Source organism: Rattus rattus, chromosome 8, assembly GCF_011064425.1.
Source record: "Rattus rattus isolate New Zealand chromosome 8, Rrattus_CSIRO_v1, whole genome shotgun sequence".
NCBI lineage: Eukaryota > Metazoa > Chordata > Mammalia > Rodentia > Muridae > Rattus > Rattus rattus.
This window is the reverse complement of record NC_046161.1, coordinates 109839831-109859812: the sequence shown is the minus strand read 5'-3', so window position 1 is coordinate 109859812 and position 19982 is coordinate 109839831. Positions and strand designations below refer to the sequence as shown.

Genomic DNA, 19982 nt, shown 5'->3' with positions numbered 1-19982 from the left:
CCTCTGGCCCACAGAGAGTGAAACCTCGTCATTTAACCTGTCCTGTGAGGCCCTATGTGGCGTAGCCCCTCCCACTTGGCAGATGTCCTTTCCACCTTCCTCCCTCCCTTGCTCAGCTCCCCAGTGACAGCACTGTCCTTGCTTGGAGACTTCACTTCCTGGACTTCCCAGCTAACTCCATTCCATTCGTAGAAAGGTCCCCAAGGAAGCCTTTTCCAACCTCCAATATAGAGTTGACACCAGCACACACCTTCCCTCGGGATTTCTTACTTCATCGTTTATTTTAATGGCTATTCTGACTACTGGTGTTCGAGGCCCAGGATGGCAGGCTCCTTCTTTGCTTGGTTCATTGGCACATCTCAGCGCCTAATAACTTACAGCCTCTCGGGACACATCTGTGAGATGGCGGGAGGTAAAGAGAGAGGGAGGGCAGGTCACTGAGGCCACCCTAAGTAGGACAAGAACAAGGTATGGAGGCGTCGCGTCCACTTCTAGGATGACAGGCGTGTCCACCCACCTCGAGCCATGTCCAGCTCGGTGCATCTCCGGTCAGGGTTGGTATGGACACGACACTTAAACACAGCTCCAGGGGACTTTACTGAAGTGCTGTATTTAGAATCTGCCTTTGGTGCACCCACGAGGACCCTGCACATCAAAAAGAAAAAGGCGTGTGGTCACAATCAGTGCTGGAGAAGAAAAGGCAGGGGTTAAGAGTGAGCAATCAGAGTATGCATCAGGATGCGCACACACACACACACACACACACACACACACACACACACAGCTTAAGTAAGAGTGGGCTGCATGCAAGCCTATAGGCCAATTTACTAATTAGTATTGATGGGGGCAGGCCCAGCCCACTGTGGGCGGGGCCACCCCTGAGCTGATGATCCTGGGTTCTATAAGGAAGCAGTCTGAACAAGTCATGACAAGCAAGCCAGTAGGCAGCACCCGGCCATGGCCTCTGCGTCGGCTCCTACCTCCAGGTTCCTGCCCTGACTTCCATCAATGGCGGACAATGATGTGAAGTGTAAGCCAAATAAATAAGCCCTTCCCTCCCTGGTCTGCCTGTGGTCACGGTGTTTCATCACCCTAAGGCCATGCGTAGGTAACTGAACAGATGCTCACTTTTACCAGTTACCAGTCACCAGAGGGATAAGTAGGGAGTGGGGGAGGGGAGGGAAGGTAGGATAGGGGACAGTGGGATCAGCCTGGGCCTGGTCAGTGCAGAACACAAAGAGGGCAGCAACATTAAGTTCACTGAGTCGCAGACATAAATCTGCCCTAGAGTTTTTTAAGTGTGTGCACGCATTTGTGTCGTATGCATGTGTATGTATATGTTATACACGTGTGTGCCCTCGCGAGTGTGCGTTCATGTATATATATATGAGCAGAAGTCACCTCTGGTTGTCATTCTTTGGGTTCTATCCATCTTTTGTTTCAAACAGGGTCTCTTCCTGGCCTGGCACCCACAAACCCAGGGATCCCCAAGTGAGCCTGTCTCCACCTCCCCAGTGCAGATCCATCACAAAAGATCACAGCACAGAAGATTAAGTAACAGTTGGACGCAATGTGCGCTGAGCAGTGAGCACTTGGAAAAGGCACTGACTGTGTGAGGACACCGGACAAGCTCCACGCTCCTGCTCCAAGAGCTGCAGATTCCAAACCCTGGCTCAGGGAGGACTTGAGCTATCCTTCCACTCCAGCACCCATGGAACAGGACAAGGCTGACCATCCCAGGATATTAGACACACAGGCCTTGGGATAGAACGCACCACTGTGAGGCTTCTCCCCAGAGGAGAGTTAGGAGCCTCCTAGGATAAAGAAAACTGGCCCTGATCCCCTTGCTCTGTTCCAGAGGCCACCTTCTTCTTGGGGTCTCACTCATCCAGTCACCTCCCCACCACTTAGAGGTCATGATGACTGATTACCTTCCCCGCCACTGCTCCGTGAGGCAGAGAGATTGGCAAACAAGGCTGAGGTACAGCTGGTGTCTGAAACCCTCAGCGGACTTTAGCCAAGGCTCATGGACACTGTCACTAATTAAACACCAGAGGCCTGGTATCAGGCCCCATGGGAAAATCATCTTAATTCCCACTCCAGAACCTGAGGGAGCCCCGGGGACTACACACACACACACACACACACACACACACACACACACACACACACACACACACACACCACACACACACATACATACACCACACACACACCACACACACACCACACACACACACATACACACACACCCACACCACACACACCAGTAACATATACACACCCAGACACATATACACACCAACACCACACACACAACTAAACAACTACAACCAACAACATAAACACTCACACACACAAACACACACAAACACACACACACACACACATACACACACAGACACACACACAGACACACACACACATACATACACACACACACACACACACATACACACACACACAGACACACACACACACACACACACACACACACACACACACACACACATATACACACACACACACACACACACATACACACACACACACACACACACACACACACACACACACACACACACACACACACACACACACACACACACCATCCCTGCAAAGAATTATCTCTTCCCAGATTAACCCTGGAAGGTACGTTTTTGCTTCTATAGGGGTTGTTGCTCCTTGCTGGGATATGAATGGGGCTAAGAGTGAAGCCCTCATCCAGGAGCCTCGCCATGTGACTCTGCAGGATCTTGTCTGGATCTGTTCACACTCCTTCAGCCCCTCCATGATGAGCCTCAAATGTAGCATTCCCTCACTGGCTGTGAGGACTAAGGGAGTCCTTTCCCACGCAGGCTACACTCACTGCCTTGCTCAGTCACACAGGGAGGTTGGCCAGCCCTTGGATGCTCTAACTCAAATCCGTAATGACACTCAGAATCAAACCCAAGAGGAAAGCCACACAAAGGGATAATCCCCCATCCCCTCTCCTCAGGGGCTGAGCCTGAGCCACTGGAGCAACTCAAAGAGCCTTCCTTAGAGGACCCGTTGTTTTCACAGGTGAAAAGAATTATCAGGTTGACAACTTAAAACGGCTAAAGCGTCTACAGCCTGCCGTGTCAAGCCCTGGGGGCGAGGGAGTATAAATGTAAAACCCTTGTTCTGGGTCCTAAGCCTCCCACAGACTCACGTTTCCCATCAGCCCAGTAAAGGACCATTTGTAACTCATTTTACAGTAGGGGCCGGGTGTCGCTCAGTGGCAGAGCGCCTGCCGGAGGCGTTGGGTAACATCTCCAGCACCGCACACCAAAAATAAAATAAAGAAGTTTCCATTGCATCCAGCCGCCTTCTGTACACATATCCTTCTACCATAGAGGAGTTCCGTCTCACCCAAGAAACATTTGTGATGGAGACAGGGGCGCATGTCTGGTCAGAGTGCAGAGAGGGGAGGGCTGAAGTGCTCAGTCAGAAATGAATGTCTCTATCACAGCCCCATGCCCCCGGGGGCCAGGGAGGATCTAGGATTGGGGCTGGAAAGAGTCTAAGAGGAAGGTCAGGGGGCTGCTGGGAAAAGGTGTGTTCTGAAAATAAGGGAAAGGTTACGCCCAAGAACTCACAGCACCTGTCCCAGCCAGCACAGTGCTCAGGAGTGGCGAGCCAGTCAGCACGCCAGCGCGGGTGGGGGAGGGGCTCACAGGCCACACCCCTCGACCGGAGCTATTGGCCAAGGATGGCTACTGAGGAGTGAAGGCAGAGAATCAATTTTCTTCAAGGATCCGACTGACCCCTGGTTGGTTGCTCGTCACCTAGTGAATAGACCTACACCATCATTGAACATATGGGAAGCACCCGACTCAGTGGAATATATATATTTTTAAAGAAAAGGGGATGGGCATGGTGGCATATGCATTTAACCTCCTCAGAGAGGAGACGGGCAGGTGGATCTCTGGAATTTTAAAGCCAGTCTGGTCCACTTCCAGGACCGTCGGCTATGTAAAGAACCTGTCTCAAAATAAATATAAGTAAATTTAATTTAAAAAAAAATTAAAAAGAAAAGAAAACGAAGTTGAGAGAGAGGGGAACTGAGAAGGAGGGGGAGATGGGGTGGAGGGGGAAATGGGGAAGAGGGAAAATGGGTAGGAGGGGTCCGGGAGGAGTAGGACCATGGAGTGAGGGGTAGATATGAGCAAATGTGTTGTAGAGAAGTATTCTCCCAGGATGAATAACTTTGAAGTCACAATAAGTAAAGAAGAGAGAGAAACCTGCGGCCCACAGGAGTCAGGAAGTGGCTACAGGAAGCAGCAGCCTGTGAGTCCACCATGTCCCCAGCATTAACACCACAACCCTAGAACCATCCGATGGTCCTACTCCTTCCAGTTCAGACACATTCCCAATTTGCCAGGCAGGGAGGAGCCTGGCGAGCAGGATTCTCAGATAGCTGCTTCTTCCAACCCAGAGCCAAGGCTTGTGGGTAAAATGTCTGTCAGCGTCTAAAGCAGAGAAGGGACTTGCTGGGCTCTAATGCTCTTCCAAGCCTGAAGTGCTCGATGGCTCGAACGGCAGCTGTGATTCAGAGCCTCCTAGCATCCCCTGGTTCATGCTTCCAACCAGCAGGCCCCACAAGAAAAGTTTCCTCAGATCCCGTGATGTGAGCTAAAGGAGACACGTGTGTCTAGGCACGTGCCTGACACACACGGAGAATGGCATATTGGAGAATGTGCTTGCCTCTGTGTTTACAGAACATTGTGGCTGCCTTGGCAGCCCAGTGCTGGCTCTTGACCTAGGCCACAGTCCAGCATGACAGCTACAACGGGCCAGCCTTGGAGTGTGGCTTGTCTGAAGCTCATTCAGCTGGCCGCTGGCCAAGTGTATCCTGAGACACGGAGATCGCGGCAGCTCAGAGTTCGGAGTGTACCGCTGAAAGGATGCCACCTGCCACCTTCGGTTTCTTTTCTTGTCCTCTGAGTTACAGAAGTACTCGAGACATTCTCATGTCACTCCAGAGAAGACTATGTTTTTCCTCTGCACAGGTACCTATCAAAGGACCTATATGTCCCCAGCCTCAGGTGCCCATCAAATAAGCATCAAGCTATTCCCACCTCTGCTTGTTCCTCCAAGTGTGGTCCCATGCGAGCACCTATAAGATGCTAACATTACTCCCATTTCACAGATGAAGAGGTAGGCAGTCAAGGCTGCTCTTGAAACTTGCCCTAGACCCTACCTGCCTGGCCACAGCATGTGCCCCATAGCAGCATGTACCAACCCCGCTTCTGCTCAGTAGGAGGGAGGAAAAAGAAGCCAGCAGGTACCCAGCACCCTCTCTGCTGCGAGCTAATCTAGTGTTTGACCACGCCCAGGGAAGCCTAAGGAAGCTCCATGGGAACTCTGAGGTTGGAACTTGGCTCTCGAGTCTGTAACTTAAAGACTGAGGTTTGATCCATAAAGAATGACTTTTTATCCTCCCTCGGGCTCACAGAATGGAAGAAGTGAACTCCAGCCCTGGCCTTGGTTTATTAGACACTGACGATGCCAGCATGGTGCTAACCAAAGGTCTGCCTTCCTGGTAAATGCTCACAAACCTCTCCGGCAACATGTGCCCATCTGTTTAGCCACCAGCCACATCGAGGATCACAGGAGCCTGGCTCCGGACCAAGGCAAATCCAACCAGGCAACTTCTTGTACTCATTCCACACAGGGAGGCCAGGTTAAGGTGCCGTCCCCAATAGTGGGGGCTTCTGAGCCCAGAGTCCACATCCAGAGGCACTCTTTCTCCTATCCCTTTGACTGTTTCCTAGAAGGTAGAGACATGCTTCCCAACGTAGCTACGAATGAGACCCAATACAAAAGCATAAACTTACTTAAAATAGGCTGAGATGTGTGCATGTGTGCATGAAGGTTTGTGCTGCAGGGACCGGAAGTTGACTCTCCTCTCACAGGTCAGTTCCTTGGAGAGCAGGTATCAGGGTCTAGGCAGAGACAGAGCTGCCTTCCTAGGGAAAGCCTGGGAGTAGCCGTGCCTCTCGGCTCCCTCCCTCCTTCCCCACAGACGCCACAGCGGCCATACCACAGGGCAAAATTACAGCCGTTTTGAGAACAATGTGTGGGGATTACAAACTTCCAATCCATTAGCTTTGTTTTCATGCAGTTGATTCCAAGCCAACGCTTCCCCCGGGACCCGTGTTCCAGTTACAGGAACGCAGCTTAATCAGTGTGTATCCACTGCAGAGAACCCCCGGGAACTGCTGCCCGCCTCTCACTAGACACAGAGTGGAGGACCATGCTGGAGCCCTCCGACCAGACTGCAGGCTTCACCTCAGAGGGAGAAGGCAAGTGCTCACCACCAGGAGCCGTGAACCAGAAATGCCTCAAGAAGTCCCTCAACTTTCAGGAAACCAAGGATGAAGGTGATTTAGCAGTGGGCTTGCTGGGCACATTCCACTAACAGGTCCACTTGGGTTGTTTGTGAGTGTGTGTACATGGTGGTGTGTCTGTGTGTGCAGGCAAGCATGCACATGTGTGATGAGGTGTGTCTGTGTGGGTAGATAAGTATGCACATGTGTGAAGAGGTGTGTCTGTGTGTGCAGGCAAGCATGCACATGTGTGAAGAGGTGTGTCTGTGTGTGCAGATAAGCATGCATATGTGCGGGGGTATGTCTGTGAGTGCAAACAAGCATGCACATGTGTGGGGGTGTGTCTGTGTGTGCAGGTAAGCATGCACATGTGAAGGTGTGTCTGTGTGTGCAGGTAAGCATGCACATGTGTGAAGAGGTGTGTCTGTGTGTGCAGGTAAGCATGCACATGTGTGAAGAGGTGTGTCTGTGTGTTCAGGCAAGCATGCACATGTGTGGTAGTGTGTCTGTGTGTGAAGGCAAGCATGCACATATATGTGTTCATTTTGGTGCTCATTTGTGTGTTCAGAGAAGCAGGGACATATGTATATAGTAGTGTGTCTGTGTATTCAGGCAAGCATGCACATGTGTGAAGAAGTGTGTCTGTATGTGTAGGTAAGCATGCACATGTATGTGTTCATCTGTGTGTTCAGGAAAGCAGGCACATATGTGTGTACATGGTAGTGTGTGTTCATGGAAGTGTGCACATATGTGTGTACATGGTAGTGTGTCTGTGTGAGGAGGTAAGTGTACATATGTGTGTGATCATTTTGATGTGCCTATGTGTAGACAGCATGCACATGTGTGAGTATACATGTATGCATCAGAGGTCAATGTCGGGTGTCTTCCTCAATCTCTCTCCACTTGTTTTTGAGACAAGGTCTCTTGCTGAACCTGGAGATTGCTGGTTTATCTAGAATGGCTGGCCAGCGAGCCCTGGCATCCCTTGCCTCCGGCTCCTCAGCCCTGGGATTGCAGGACTGTGCCATACTGTGCTGCCTTTCGTAAGTGTTAGGAATCAAACTCGGGTCCTCATGATTGCACAGCAGTGTCTCCCGGAGTGAGGCGTCCTCGGGCGCTTTCCATTTGTGGAGACAGAGTCTTCTGTACATTAGCCTGGTCTTGAGCTTCTACCTAGCCAAGGATGACCTTGAACTCCTGATCCTCATGCCTCTACCTCTCGAACGGTGAGCTCATAGACGTGGACCACCAGACCTAGCATACACAGTGCAGAACCTGTACAAGCACTCTACCATATCAACCATATGCTTAGCCTTCCCCCTGTCGTCTACACTCTGTGGCCCAATTACTCACAATAACATAAGAGATGCACAGACCAAATTCTCCCTCCACCACTGACAAGCTGTGAGACCTCCGATGTGTTTCTTAATCACTCTGATCCTCGGTTTTCCTCTGCTATAAAATGGGGGAATGAAAATACACTCAACGGGACTCTTGCGAGGTTTGGTCAAGAGAATGTTATAAAACACCCAGTGTGGTGAGGTACTCGGGGCAGGGCTTAGATACCAGGTAGTACTGGGGCAAGCACTTAGACACCTCACTTGTCCCGGATCCACGTGGGGTGCTGCCAAGGACAGCACCCCGGGAACTCACAGGCCCTTAGACCTCAGCTCCGTTTTTCTGCTCACTCAGCAGCATCGATTCAGCCTTTCCGCTGACATCACAGAAATCCAGGGATGATGAGGGTGATTTCACCACCATTCACATTAGGGAAGCAACCGCTGTACTCCACCCTTCCTGAATCCCTGTCCTGTCCCACAGAACCCTGCAGCTCCTCCCACCGAAAGGTGATGGCTGCTTCCTCCTTTCTGACTCTTGCTTTAGCCGCTAGGATGGGAGGGGGAGTGAAGGGCTGACTGCTGGGCTCATGTGTGTTTCTACCGACTCTCCCGGCACTCTGCCCGGCACCTTGTGCCCAGCCCAGGTTAGTCTACTAAGATAAGTGTCATGGAGAGCAGAGATGGGCCACCCAGCTAAAGTCGATCCTGCAGCAACTGGTCAACCAAACAGCACAGAGGCTGACATGAGAGCCAGGCTCAGAGCAGAAAAATACTGATCTTAGCCTAACCTGACAGCCATGGAATCCTGACCTTCAGAATGATGGCTGCTGACAGCCATTGGGCTTTCGGGTCATTGGAAATGTGTTTTTTGTTTTTTGTTTTTTTTTTTAAGGGCTCTGAGTTTCGGTAACTCCATCCCTCATCATTTGCCCCTGAGTCTAATCTGGTCATCCTGGTTGGCCGAGTGAGAAGGTTTCTGTCTCCTCTTGCTTCCTGCTGTTCTTTCCTTCCTGTAAAGGACTCCCATCCCCAGCCAGGACCACAGACCTGTCCCTGGTGGCTGTGAGAGGCATGGTAGGTGCAGGGCTAGGGAGAGGCATGGAAGGTGTGTGTGTGAAGGTTTGTGGGGAGCCCTGAACATGTGCCGGAAGTCTGTTGTGATGGTTAGTCTTCATTGCCAACTTGGCTAGGTTTAGAGTTACCATGGAAACACACTTCTGGGTATGACCATGAAGATGTTTCCGGGAAGAATTAACTGAGGAGGGAAGACCCATCCCAAATGTGAGCTGAACCATCCCGAAGACTAAAGATGAAAGGCGAGCTGTGTGCCAGCCACCATCTCGGCTTCCGGACTGTGGACTCGGTGTGACCAGCCACTTCGGACTCCTGCCACCATGCCTTTCCCACCATGGTGGACTGTGCATCCTTGAACTATGAGCACAAGCGAACACTTCCGTCTTGGAGGTTGGTCTGACGCTGCTTGTATCCATATGATACATTCTGTAACCCAAGAGCTGGTTGTCCCGAGCTGAGCAAACCCCCACGTACACCAGCCTCTGCTGTGCAAACCTTACTCCCCGATTTAAAGCCATTGGTTAAATAAAAATGCCTACGGCCAATTAAATGGGGAGAACAGAGAGGGTGGAGTTTTGAGTTGTGTGGTTGGGGGTCACAAGTAGGGACCCACACCAGGAGAAGGAGAAATGAGAGGAGGAGCTTGGAGGAGGAGAAGACAGAGAGGGAGGTCTCCGTTAGTCATGGTGGACCAGCAGCACGTGCCCGAGGGAAATGCTTCCCCAGGATGCCAGGTTGCTGGAGCAGAAATAACCCGGGAAGATTCAAGCAGCGAGTATCTGGGGAGCACAGCTGGGGAAGTAGCCAGTCTAGCACGAGAGGATTAGATTATGGGCCGTCCCCACAGTAGTTGCAGAGTCTAATAAATAAATCATGGTTTGAGCCCCGTTCATTTGAAGCTAGACAGAGATAAGCACAATTGGTATTATTTTACGCTTCCTCCCTTAACTGCTTCTTGGCAGGTGCTCAGTTGCAACCACAAGAAAAATAATTACCGCACCGTCCCTGGAGCTGACTGGTTTCTCTACCCATGTGACCTTAGATGGGTCCCCTGGCCTTCCCTTCCCTTCTCTCTAGAATAGAGAGGTTTCATGGACTCTCCCTGGCACAGCAATTTGATGAACCACAAGGGGAAACAGATATCAAAGTATCTGGGGACCCCACACCACGAAGTGGGTGGATTAGGGTCTGTCATTTGTAAAAGCTCACAAAAATGCCCCAAAGAGGTATCAGACCATTGTCTTTTCCTTGATCGGGGCTGTACTTCCTGGAATGGGGGCTTGAGAGCAGGAGGTATGCTGGTCCACAAAGCAGCTGGGTTAGCGTTGAATTAGGGCAGCTTGGGTGCAAGTAACAACGCTTCGCCTGGACTTGCCGGGTGGCTTCGTGTCTCTGTGCCTCAGCCACAGTAGGCCGATGACACACACCACGCCTCTGACACACAGGAGTCTCCATCAAAGGTGGTTAAAACAGCTCGGAGTAAAGGAAGGGAAGGAGAGTCATCAGGGAAGGAAGCAGATGGAGTTCTGAGTCCAGCCAAGGGGGAGAAGGCCACAGAGCAGGGTGGGTCATGGAGGGATGGAGGGGCCTCAGAGGCCGCCGCTCTCAACAGACGCGCCCAGGGCATCAGAGAGCGGAGGACTCACAAGCCAAGGACTGTGCCCTCACACAGCTGAGAACATCAAGTTCACACTGCAGTCCAAAGGAACCTGGCAGGGATGAAGGTGCTAAGTGACATTTGTGCCCCATGCATTGGCTGTTGCACTGTTAAAACAGCCTCAACCCCTAGAAACTGGAAGTCCCCCCAGGAATCTCATGCTGGGAAAAGAAAACACTAAAGTATGGTCCAGCCAGAGGGGGAACTCTTCTCTCAGAAAGAGATTTCAGTGTTGACTTCTTGGGGAGGCCATCTTCCTGGGTAGGTACCGAAGCCCCAAAACAATGAAAGGTGGGAACATGCCTTGTCCAGGATTTCCAGGGCACAACTCTGTCCTCCATTTAAACAGTAGCCTCACTTCAACACATGAAGACAGAGTTGGGCAGAGAGGGGAGTGTCCCTTGACCTGTCTGCCGCCCACCGCAGTCTGCTCACACTGAAGAAACGTTTTTCTGCGTTTCACTACTAATTTGGCAATTTTGATTGGCTAGTGGAGGATGGGTGACTGGACCTGGCGTGGGACATGGGCTGTGGTCCCTTGTCAGGTAACAATGCAGCCAGCTTAGACCTCTGGAGACCAAAGCAGGAGCGGACAATTTTCCCGTTGTTTCTCATCGTTTCCTTCTTCAAGGCTTTCATCACACGATGGTGAAACTGTATAATTCTCAGCATTTCTACATCTCCTTGGGACTACAGGCATCCGTGGTGGTCAGTGTTTATGTGTGTGCACATATGTGCAGGTGTGTAAAGGCCAGACATGTATGACGGTCAGTGCTTGTGTGTGTGCACATATATGCAGGTGTGTAAAGGCCAGGCATGTATGACGGTCAGTGCTTGTGTGTGTGCACATATATGCAGGTGTGTAAAGGCCAGGCATGTATGAGGGTCAGTGCTTGTGTGTGTGCACATATATGCAGGTGTGTAAGAGCCAGGCATATATGATGGTTAGTGCTTGTATGTGCACATATATGCAGGTGTGTAAAAGCCAGGCATGTATGATGGTTAGTGCTTGTATGTGCACATATATGCAGGTGTGTAAAGGCCAGGCATGTATGACGGTTAGTGCTTCTGTGTGTGCACATATACACAGGTGTGTAAGAGCCTGAAGTCAAACTTTGATTCATTCATCTCCCAGGCACTGTGCATTTTGTTTGAGATGGTTTTCCTCACTGGCCTGACACTCACTCAGTGGGCTTTGCTGGCTGGCAAGCCCCAGGGATATGCTTGTCTCTGCCTTCTCAGTGGCAGCCATGACAATGGCATGGCACCGTGTCCTGCTCTTTAATGGTACCCAGGTCCAGTATCCCTGTAGCAGGCAGCATACTGACCAGGGAGGGTAACCCGCAGGGGTCATTCTCAACTGTTAGCTTAAAGGCCGATGCATAGATTAGTAAAGCACATTCTGGGGGTGTCTGTGATGACCTTTACAGAGATATCGAGAGCTCCAGCCTCACGGGGGGATCCATCTCAGTGACATCGCTGGGGAAGGCAGAGGCAGTGTCTAGTTGGAGGACTCGAGCCCCTAGTCTTTGGAAGACACGTTTTGCTCTGGCCACTTTTGTTTCACGATGCACTTCCCCTCACTGTGAGGTGCAGAAAGCTCCCCTGAGCTGCTTGGAACCAGCTCCTTCAGCCTTACACAGTCAAGTGGAGACATGTGTCCAACTCTCTGAGAATCTTCTAGATCATCAGTCTGGGCCTGATGAGGCGTTACCCTTCACGGACTAAGCAGCTACCAATCTCTCAGCCTCCCCTGAATGCAGAAAGCCATTATTGGGCTACCTGGCCTACTGTGCAATCCAGTGACATAGATCCCTCTGCCACGGTGTTTTAACAGGAAGCGAGTCAGCCACACCCCCTTCACCACGATGCTCTACCCATGGGCACTGGGCAAAGCAGTCGTGGACCCAGTGAACTCTCAGAAACCAAAAGAAGTCTTTCCTCCCTCACATGGCTTCTGTCAGGTGTTTGTTCACAGGGTTGATTTTTAAAACCAACGAATAACAACTGACTTTCTATACTTGTGCGGAGCCCAGGGTAGGAGCCAGAGCTCCTGTGACAGCTGTGAATGCTGCCTGTCCCCAGCTCTGCAAGACCATGACTAGGGAAGACACCCAAAAGTCTAGGACTCCCAATCCCATAGGTTTCTGATTAAAGGTCCTGCTGTCGCAGCAAGTCTTTCTGGCATTCAGTTAAGTGTTCTTGAAGAGACGGAATACTCCAGAATGTTGACCCAGCTTCCTGCTTTGTTTCCACATCACCCACATGTAATCCGGGTCTCCCAGCTCCCGCCACAGTTTGAGGCTGCTCCCTTCTGTCTGAATAGCAGACAACTGCTCCTGAGGCCGATGATTCCTGCAGGAAGGTGACTTGTTGTCCCAAATACAGGGACACAAAAAAGGCACGAAATTTACCTCCTCCATCTGCTCTTACCCATGACGCCTCTCAGGCCACTCAGGAGTCCTTCTCCCACCTGTCGCTGAAGCCATTTTGCTAATTTCAACACACAACGCAAGTCCCCTTGGTTGTCCTGAAGAGCGGGTCTTGGGGACCCAGTGAGCCCTCTGTTTCAGACACTCACCCCCTGCTTCCCGGCTTAGGACTTTCCTTCACTCCCTAAGACTTCCTCTGGCACCAAGAAAGGTGGGGATAAAACCATTCATTCTGCCTTGGTAGTCAGCCAAACCCACTTGCTTAAAAAGATTTACAGTTCATAGACCTCAGTGATTCAAGGTTAGGAAGCCTGCTGGGCCTCCCAAGTCCCTTTCCTGAGTCCTGTGGCATCAGAAACAGAGACCCCAAGGGCCAGCTTGTGGCAAGAATAAAGCAGACTCTGCGTCCAAGTCGCTCCCAAAAGTCAATCATCAATCCCTATGTCTCCTGGGCTGTCTGGAAAGAACTGGGCATAAGACTCAGCTAGCGGGCCTGAGGAGATGACTCAGTTTGCAAAGCGTTTGCCTTACAACTCTAAGGACCTGAGTTCAGTGCCCCCAAATCCACATTAAAAAGCCAGGTGTGGTGACATTATACCAGAATCATGGTTCTGGGATAACTAGGGCTTGCTGGCCAGCCAGTCAGTCCAGCCTGCTTGGCCAGCTGCAGGCCAGTGAGAGACCCTAACACATAGAGCAAAGTGGACAGTATCTGAGGCTTGACAACTCAGGGTGTCCTCTGGCCTTCATGTATGTGCGCACGCGCGCACACACACACACACACACACACACACACACACGCACACACACACACACAAACACACACACACACATTTAACAAAATCCAACTAGGCCTATGGATGCGACTGGCCCGTCGGCCTTACCCGGCAACACTCGGATAGAACTCATTTTGCCTTCTAAAGTTACGGTCAACTCCATTGGAGGTAAACGATTTCCCGCGAGTCTCGCGGACACTTTGCTTTAAATAAACACGAAAACGGTTTTCCAAAGACAAATCCCACGCATTATCAGAAGGAGCTGCCATCTGGACAGACGCATATCACAGGGTGCGGGAGCTGGCTGGGGAGAGCCCTTCGCGCACTCTCACACCCGCAGCTGTTCCTGACTGACTGAGGAGACAGAGTCTGTCTTAGGTTCTCCCTTGGGTAATAAGGTGATTCAGCACCAGCTGGAGAAACAGCACCCTTGCCTGTTCCCCGGGATCTTCTGGGAAATACTCCAGACACTTTTTGGGTCCCCTTTGAACATGGACCCCTTGCATGTGCTTTCAGCTCCGCCTCGCAGGAGGGTGAGAAAGCGGGACAAGGGAGGTCCGGTTAGAGAAGAGCCTGTGAGGAAGTGACTACATGCCTCTCTCCCCGCACACTCCCCAAGCTCAGAGTTGAGTAGAAGAACTCACTGAGCATGCACAATGAGCGAACACCGGTCAGAGACCTTAGACGACTAACACCGGTTCCCGTGTTTCCTCACAGAGATTGACAAGGCCAGATGGGGTTGGGGAGCAGAGCCCCAAATCCCAAGGCCCCCTTCTAAATCCTTCATCTTCTTAGGAATCTCCCTCTTCCCTCGGAATAAACACCCCACGTCTGCCTCCCCTCAGCTCGAAGCCTATGATGCAGCTGATATTTAGAATCCCAGAAAGCAGTGGGTGGCGTTTCCCATTACCTCCAGATACACGACAGGCGCTTCAAAGTTTCACAGATGAAAAGAAAGCTTGTCCACTTTCCATGTTGCACAAGTTTTTGATAAGCCCATGCTACTGGGGTTTTAATAGTTAAATATGCTAAGGACTGACCCTCTTGTTGTTGCTTTTGAGTTTCCTTCAAGCCTTTCCTAACTCTTTAAGACTTTAGTCAGTAGAACCTTCTGGGGCTGATAAACATTTCCCTATTCGGACTGCCCCAGATACAACCACGTGACCTCTCATTCATGACTGTGAGGCTGGATTCTTAATTCTGTCTAGTTTTAGTCCATTTTTCTGTAAATCACAATACCCCGGCAGGTGGCCATGTCACCTGGCAGCACATCAGAACTTTGGCTCCTCAGCTCTAAATGCAAACGGAACCTGGGGTTGCTCGACTCCTCACTCAATGATGCCCTGCCAGCCTGCCACTTCCGAGAGCTCGCTCAGTGCCTGAGCACAGCAGTCTTGCTGTCCCAGGAGAAGCAGGAAGCACGTCGCCAGAGAGGAAGCCAGCGCACCCAACCACTTTGGACTCTAGAGCGTGGGGGGGGGGTGTGCTGGGGCAGCCAGACTCCATTTATTTATATCTCAGAGTGTCACAGTTGTCCGTTCTGCAGCTGAGAAACTGCTAGAGAAGGGGACAGAAATTGGCTTTGTCTATGTTCCCTGGCACCTACTCCTGTTGTTCAAAGGATGCCAGAAGAATCAGGATTGGGGAGGGTAGGGATGGGAGAGTTCTGAGTGTGCAGACGCTCTCTGGGTGTCATCAGAAGAAAGAAAAAAAAGCTCGGTCACTTTCATGTCTGCATCAAAACTGGTACCAATGTCATCGCGTTCTTATGGTTTATCCACAGGGACAATTCTTGCTGACCAAGGCACGGTGACAAGGGTCTGTTCAAGAAGTACTTTGAACAAGGCTGGGTCTGGTTGTGTCATGAATGGGAGTATGGTTTCGGGAGCCAGACTCAACACAGGGGTTCTGAGAGGCAAGGTCCCCCCTGTTTTCATGCGGGCATTGACCTCCCTCAAGAAGGAACAATTTAAGTTCATAAAGTGCTTGGCTACAGACCCAAGAGCTGACAGTTTCACCGCAGAGACACTTCATGTGCTTGGTCTCTCTCTCTCTCTCTCTCTCTCTCTCTCTCTCTCTCTCTCTCTCTCTCACACACACACACACACACACACACACACACACACACACACACACACACACACACACGCACACACACACACACGCCTGTGGGTCTTGTAAAACACCCTGTGGTGCAGGCTCAGGTCCAGTTTAACACTGCTGAGTGGTGGTAAACCTTTATGGGGTTAGGCCTGTGGGAAGTCTCACTCTTAAAAAAGGACAGCCCAGCCCCTGCCTCTTTCTCTATTTTTGCCCTTCATGAACTTCCACCATGATGCAGCCCTGATCCTGACAGAGCTGAAAAGCATCAGGGCCAACAACCACCGCCTCCAGTCAGAATCTTGCCAAAAGGAACCTCTGCTCTTTGTCAGTTTCCTAACTCAGGTGTTTGTTACAGCAACAGGAACTGGTACCACCTGGATCCCTCAGCTCTGCCACCTGGTGTCTGGGTTCTCCCTGTCCTTTCCAGCACATTCTCTCTGCCCTGTGCTCAACACAACCCAGAGCTAGTTAGCATGAAGCGAAGGTCCCAAATCACATCACAACTGACAAACTAAAGACCATGTCATCTGGAAGAGGAACAGAAGATGCAATGTTTACTTAACGTTAGCCATCTTTCCTACCCAGGTTTCATCGTTGTTTCTCCTGGAGACACCTCTTCTCTCCCCACTTTAGACTGTGAACTTTCTAAGCTACTCCACCAAGTTTTCTCTGCTCTCCCACTGCACCACACCACCCTTTGGCTAAACAGCTACTAAACTCCAAGACCCAAATCCCCCGTGTTTCCCACTTCACAGGAACCTTTGTAATACAATACAGAATACTGTAAAACTGTCATTCTAGCTGACTGAGGAATTCTGATTCCAGGAATTGATTGGGAGGAAATAATTAAGAACGTCCACGGCGTTTCACTGTAAGAATGCTTACATATGTTATTACAATTATAAGCAACTGGAAATGACCCGGGAAGTTTAGAGGACAATGGTCGGGAACTACCTAATACTAAGAGACTTACATTCAGTCATTAAGTCAATCAACCGACCCTAGAGTTGTTAAGTTAAGGCAAAGATTGAGGTTTCAACACAGATTTCACAAGACTAGACCCGTGGCTACCTCGAAGATTTTCTTAACATATAGGCATAAAAGTAAACCTGGGGCTGCAGTAGGGGCTTGTGTAGGTGAAAAGCCTTTGTCTCGGGCTCTGTTGACCTCACACAGGTCTCACTCTAGAGGAGGAGAGAAGAAATGGAAGTTTCTCTTGCTTCAAAGTTCACAGGCCCCTGACTAGGAATAGCAGCAGAAGGAGCTGTATTTAAGAGCTGAGGGGAAAACATTAGGGAAATGAAAGAAGAAAGAAAAGTGTGGGGAGGAAAGGGTTTTTTTTAAGCAGCAAAAGAATTCAAGAAGAGACTATGGCACTGTAGTGAGAACACCGTCTGCTTCAAAGAGATTTTATATTTGTAAAAATTATATCTTATATATGATATATATATATATATATATATCAGGGGGCTGCTAAAAACCTGAGGGAGCAGTAGCACTCCAGTAGGGAGTGGTTGGGCAGCAGGAGGGACACTTCTGAGATCAGCAGGCCAGCTGCTTGTCCCCACAGAAATGCCTTACCCTTTCCTGATGAGGTCAAGCCCCAGCATGACCACCACAGCAATGCAGCGTGGGTGCCCAAGCATCAGGCCAAATCCTCGTTCTCTGCAAAACTTATTCACAACCTCTTTTAAAAACAGAGCAAGCTAAACACCTCGCTCCTCTGCTGGCTCTGCTCCTATCTAGTTACCGACCAGAGAGGCTGTGACCTGGGGACCATCCAAATCCAGGTGACAGGAGCCTGGCCCCTGTCCCTAGACCCAGGTTGTTGCAGAGCACAGCGGCTAGCCACAGCTTGTTGCCACTGACCTTTGGCTCCCTTGGCTGCCTGACCTTTCCTTAGTAGCCCCCAACCCAGAACAGCCCTTCTATCTTTGACAGCTCCTCCCATATGCTAGTGCCAAGGCCACACTATGTGGGGTTATGGGATGTACTCTACAAACTGTCTCTCTCCAGCTGTAATCTGTATCAAGCCCAAAGCCCATGGTGGACCTGGAGTTAGGGGACCATAGGAAAGTGTTCTGCCCTGCTATCTGAAAAGGGTTTGTCAAACGCAGGAAGCAACCGTGGCTGGTAACGCTGTGACTAGAATCAACTTCAGGAAAGGATGTGGACGAGAGCTACACGAAAGGACTTTGGAAACTGCTCTCTTAAGTACATGGCCGTGTTAAAAAAGGCCAGTCACAAAGTTCTCTTTCCCCAGGGTTCTGGAAGGCCCGCATCCACAAACCCCCTATTTGCCCCGCCCCTGTCCAGTTCTGAGCACAGACTCCCAGTGTGTTACGTATCCAACACACACACATTCCCGGTCTCCATCTCCCAGCCCGCTGCCTCTAAGGATGCTCACTCACTGGATAACACCCTCAACTTGAACTAGCCATCTCCTGGGCCCACAGTAACATCATCTAAAACGAGGTTGAACTGAACGCTAGCTGCTATGAGAAGGTGGGCGTGGTGCATGGGGCGGCCGCTTCATTCCAGGAAAGTGGTCTACCTATCTTCTCTAAGCGCTTCTGCTGAAGGGTCAGTTAACGTCACTACTGATGCTTAATGAGGGAGAGACATTCTTTCCTGCAGGCCCACCCATCTCGCTAGTCAGCAACCATACCCCTTGATCCAAAAACTTCATCCTCTTAAGTCCTGTCTCTAGACTGGCACGTGGGAGAAGAGCTCCAGGCTGCCCACCAACCACACAGTCTGTTCCTTGAGTGGGGGGAGTCCTCCATGCATCCCAGATCCTCTCAGAACCTTGTGGGGTCCCCAGTTCCCCTCCTGGAGATCCCTACGCCCCCCAGGACCAACTCCCACCACATCCCCTGTTTCTCTGCTTCTTGCGTGCTGCTGCCCTAGAGTTACATGGAGTGGTCCCCGAGAGCAGCCTGGCCTCCTAGGGGCCCTCCGGGAATCTGGGGCAGTCGGCCAGCCAGCGGTGGCCCCTCGAGGGCAGACAGCCAACTAACTTTACTGTGGCGAGAGCGAAGCTGCGCCTGACTGCCCAGGGAGAGACTCCCCTGGGGCCTCGGAGAGCAGGCCAGGATGTCAGCGTGGCCGCTGGACATTTAAATCGGCTCCTCCGGAGGCGGCGTGGAAGAGGCCGGAAAGGCGGCGGCGGACTTGGGGGATCACGGGGTGGCCGCACCGGGGTGAGGATCCACAGGGGGGACACTCACCAGCGCGTGTTGTCGTGGAAGTGCTCCAGCACCGCGTAGCCGAAGAAGGAGCCCGCGGGGCCCTGGAAGCGCACCGGGCGCTGCGCGTCGATGTTGTAAGCGCCGGCCGGGACCCCCGCGGCCACCAGCGCCAGCAGCAGCGCGCGGAGCCCCCCGGCGCCGGTCCGCTTTGCAGCCGGGCCGCCCATCCCCAGCCGGCCGCCGCCCTGCGCCCTGCCCCGGGATCGGGGCTCCCGGGACACGACGCTGCCCGGGGCGCGAGCTGTGCGCTCCAAGTCTGAGCCCGGGACGCTGGGAAGGGCTACAGCGCGAGCAGGAAAGAGGCCAGGGGAGGCCGCCAGCGCGCCGCGTCCTCTCGATCCCCGCCGAGAGCTCTGTGCTCTCCGATGGAGTGGGTCCCGGGCCCAGGCGGCACTGGACTGCGGAGAGGCGCGCCCGAGGGGTGGGCGGCCCGGGCGGCCGGGGCGGGACGGGCCCGCAGCGCCCCCTGCTGGACGCGGCTCCGGGAGCTCCGCCTGGACCTGGTGCTGAACCTGGGTGAACCACATCCTCTCCAGTGTCCTAGGCTCTGTGGGGTCCAAGCTGGCTGGGTCTCTCTCCTTTTGTCTTACACTGTGAGTCTCTCTCAAATCTCTCTCACACACAAAGGCCTAAAGTCACCCGAGCCAAGGATGAGTGAATATTCTGGCCCTGCCCGTCTGGAAGCTCTCTTCAGAGGGAACGGCTCAAGACCTCCAGTCAGTTGCCGTAAGAATTAGTCGTGTGGACTTCCATACTCCCAGACCTGGCCAGTGCTTTCCAAGTCGGGGGACACACAATGCAGCCAGGTGTGCTCCCCTGCGTGTGGGAGATTAAGGTGAAGCGTACATTGCATGAAGTTAATGTCTTAACCTCATTTTGGTTGTGCGATGATCATCTTACAAATTAAATTACATACAAGTTTAACAAGCACGCCCCGCCCAGTCCAGCCCCTGGCAAGTTTCATTTATCTCTGACTCTGTGAAATTGGCTAGTCCA

At 51.7% G+C, this 19982-nt stretch overlaps 1 protein-coding gene across 1 annotated transcript in view; it reads right to left on the bottom strand.

Moving 5' to 3' along the window:
- The window catches only part of Itga9 (integrin subunit alpha 9), a 293447-nt gene extending 274294 nt beyond the window's left edge, over positions 1 to 19153 (bottom strand). Inside the window, exons 1-2 of the mRNA XM_032911092.1 lie at positions 18966 to 19153; positions 518 to 645 (exon numbers count right to left, since the gene is read on the bottom strand). Coding sequence (XP_032766983.1) covers positions 518 to 645; positions 18966 to 19153 — 316 coding nt within the window. The remainder of the gene's footprint in view (positions 1 to 517; positions 646 to 18965) is intronic.
- Positions 19154 to 19982: the final 829 nt, after the last annotated feature.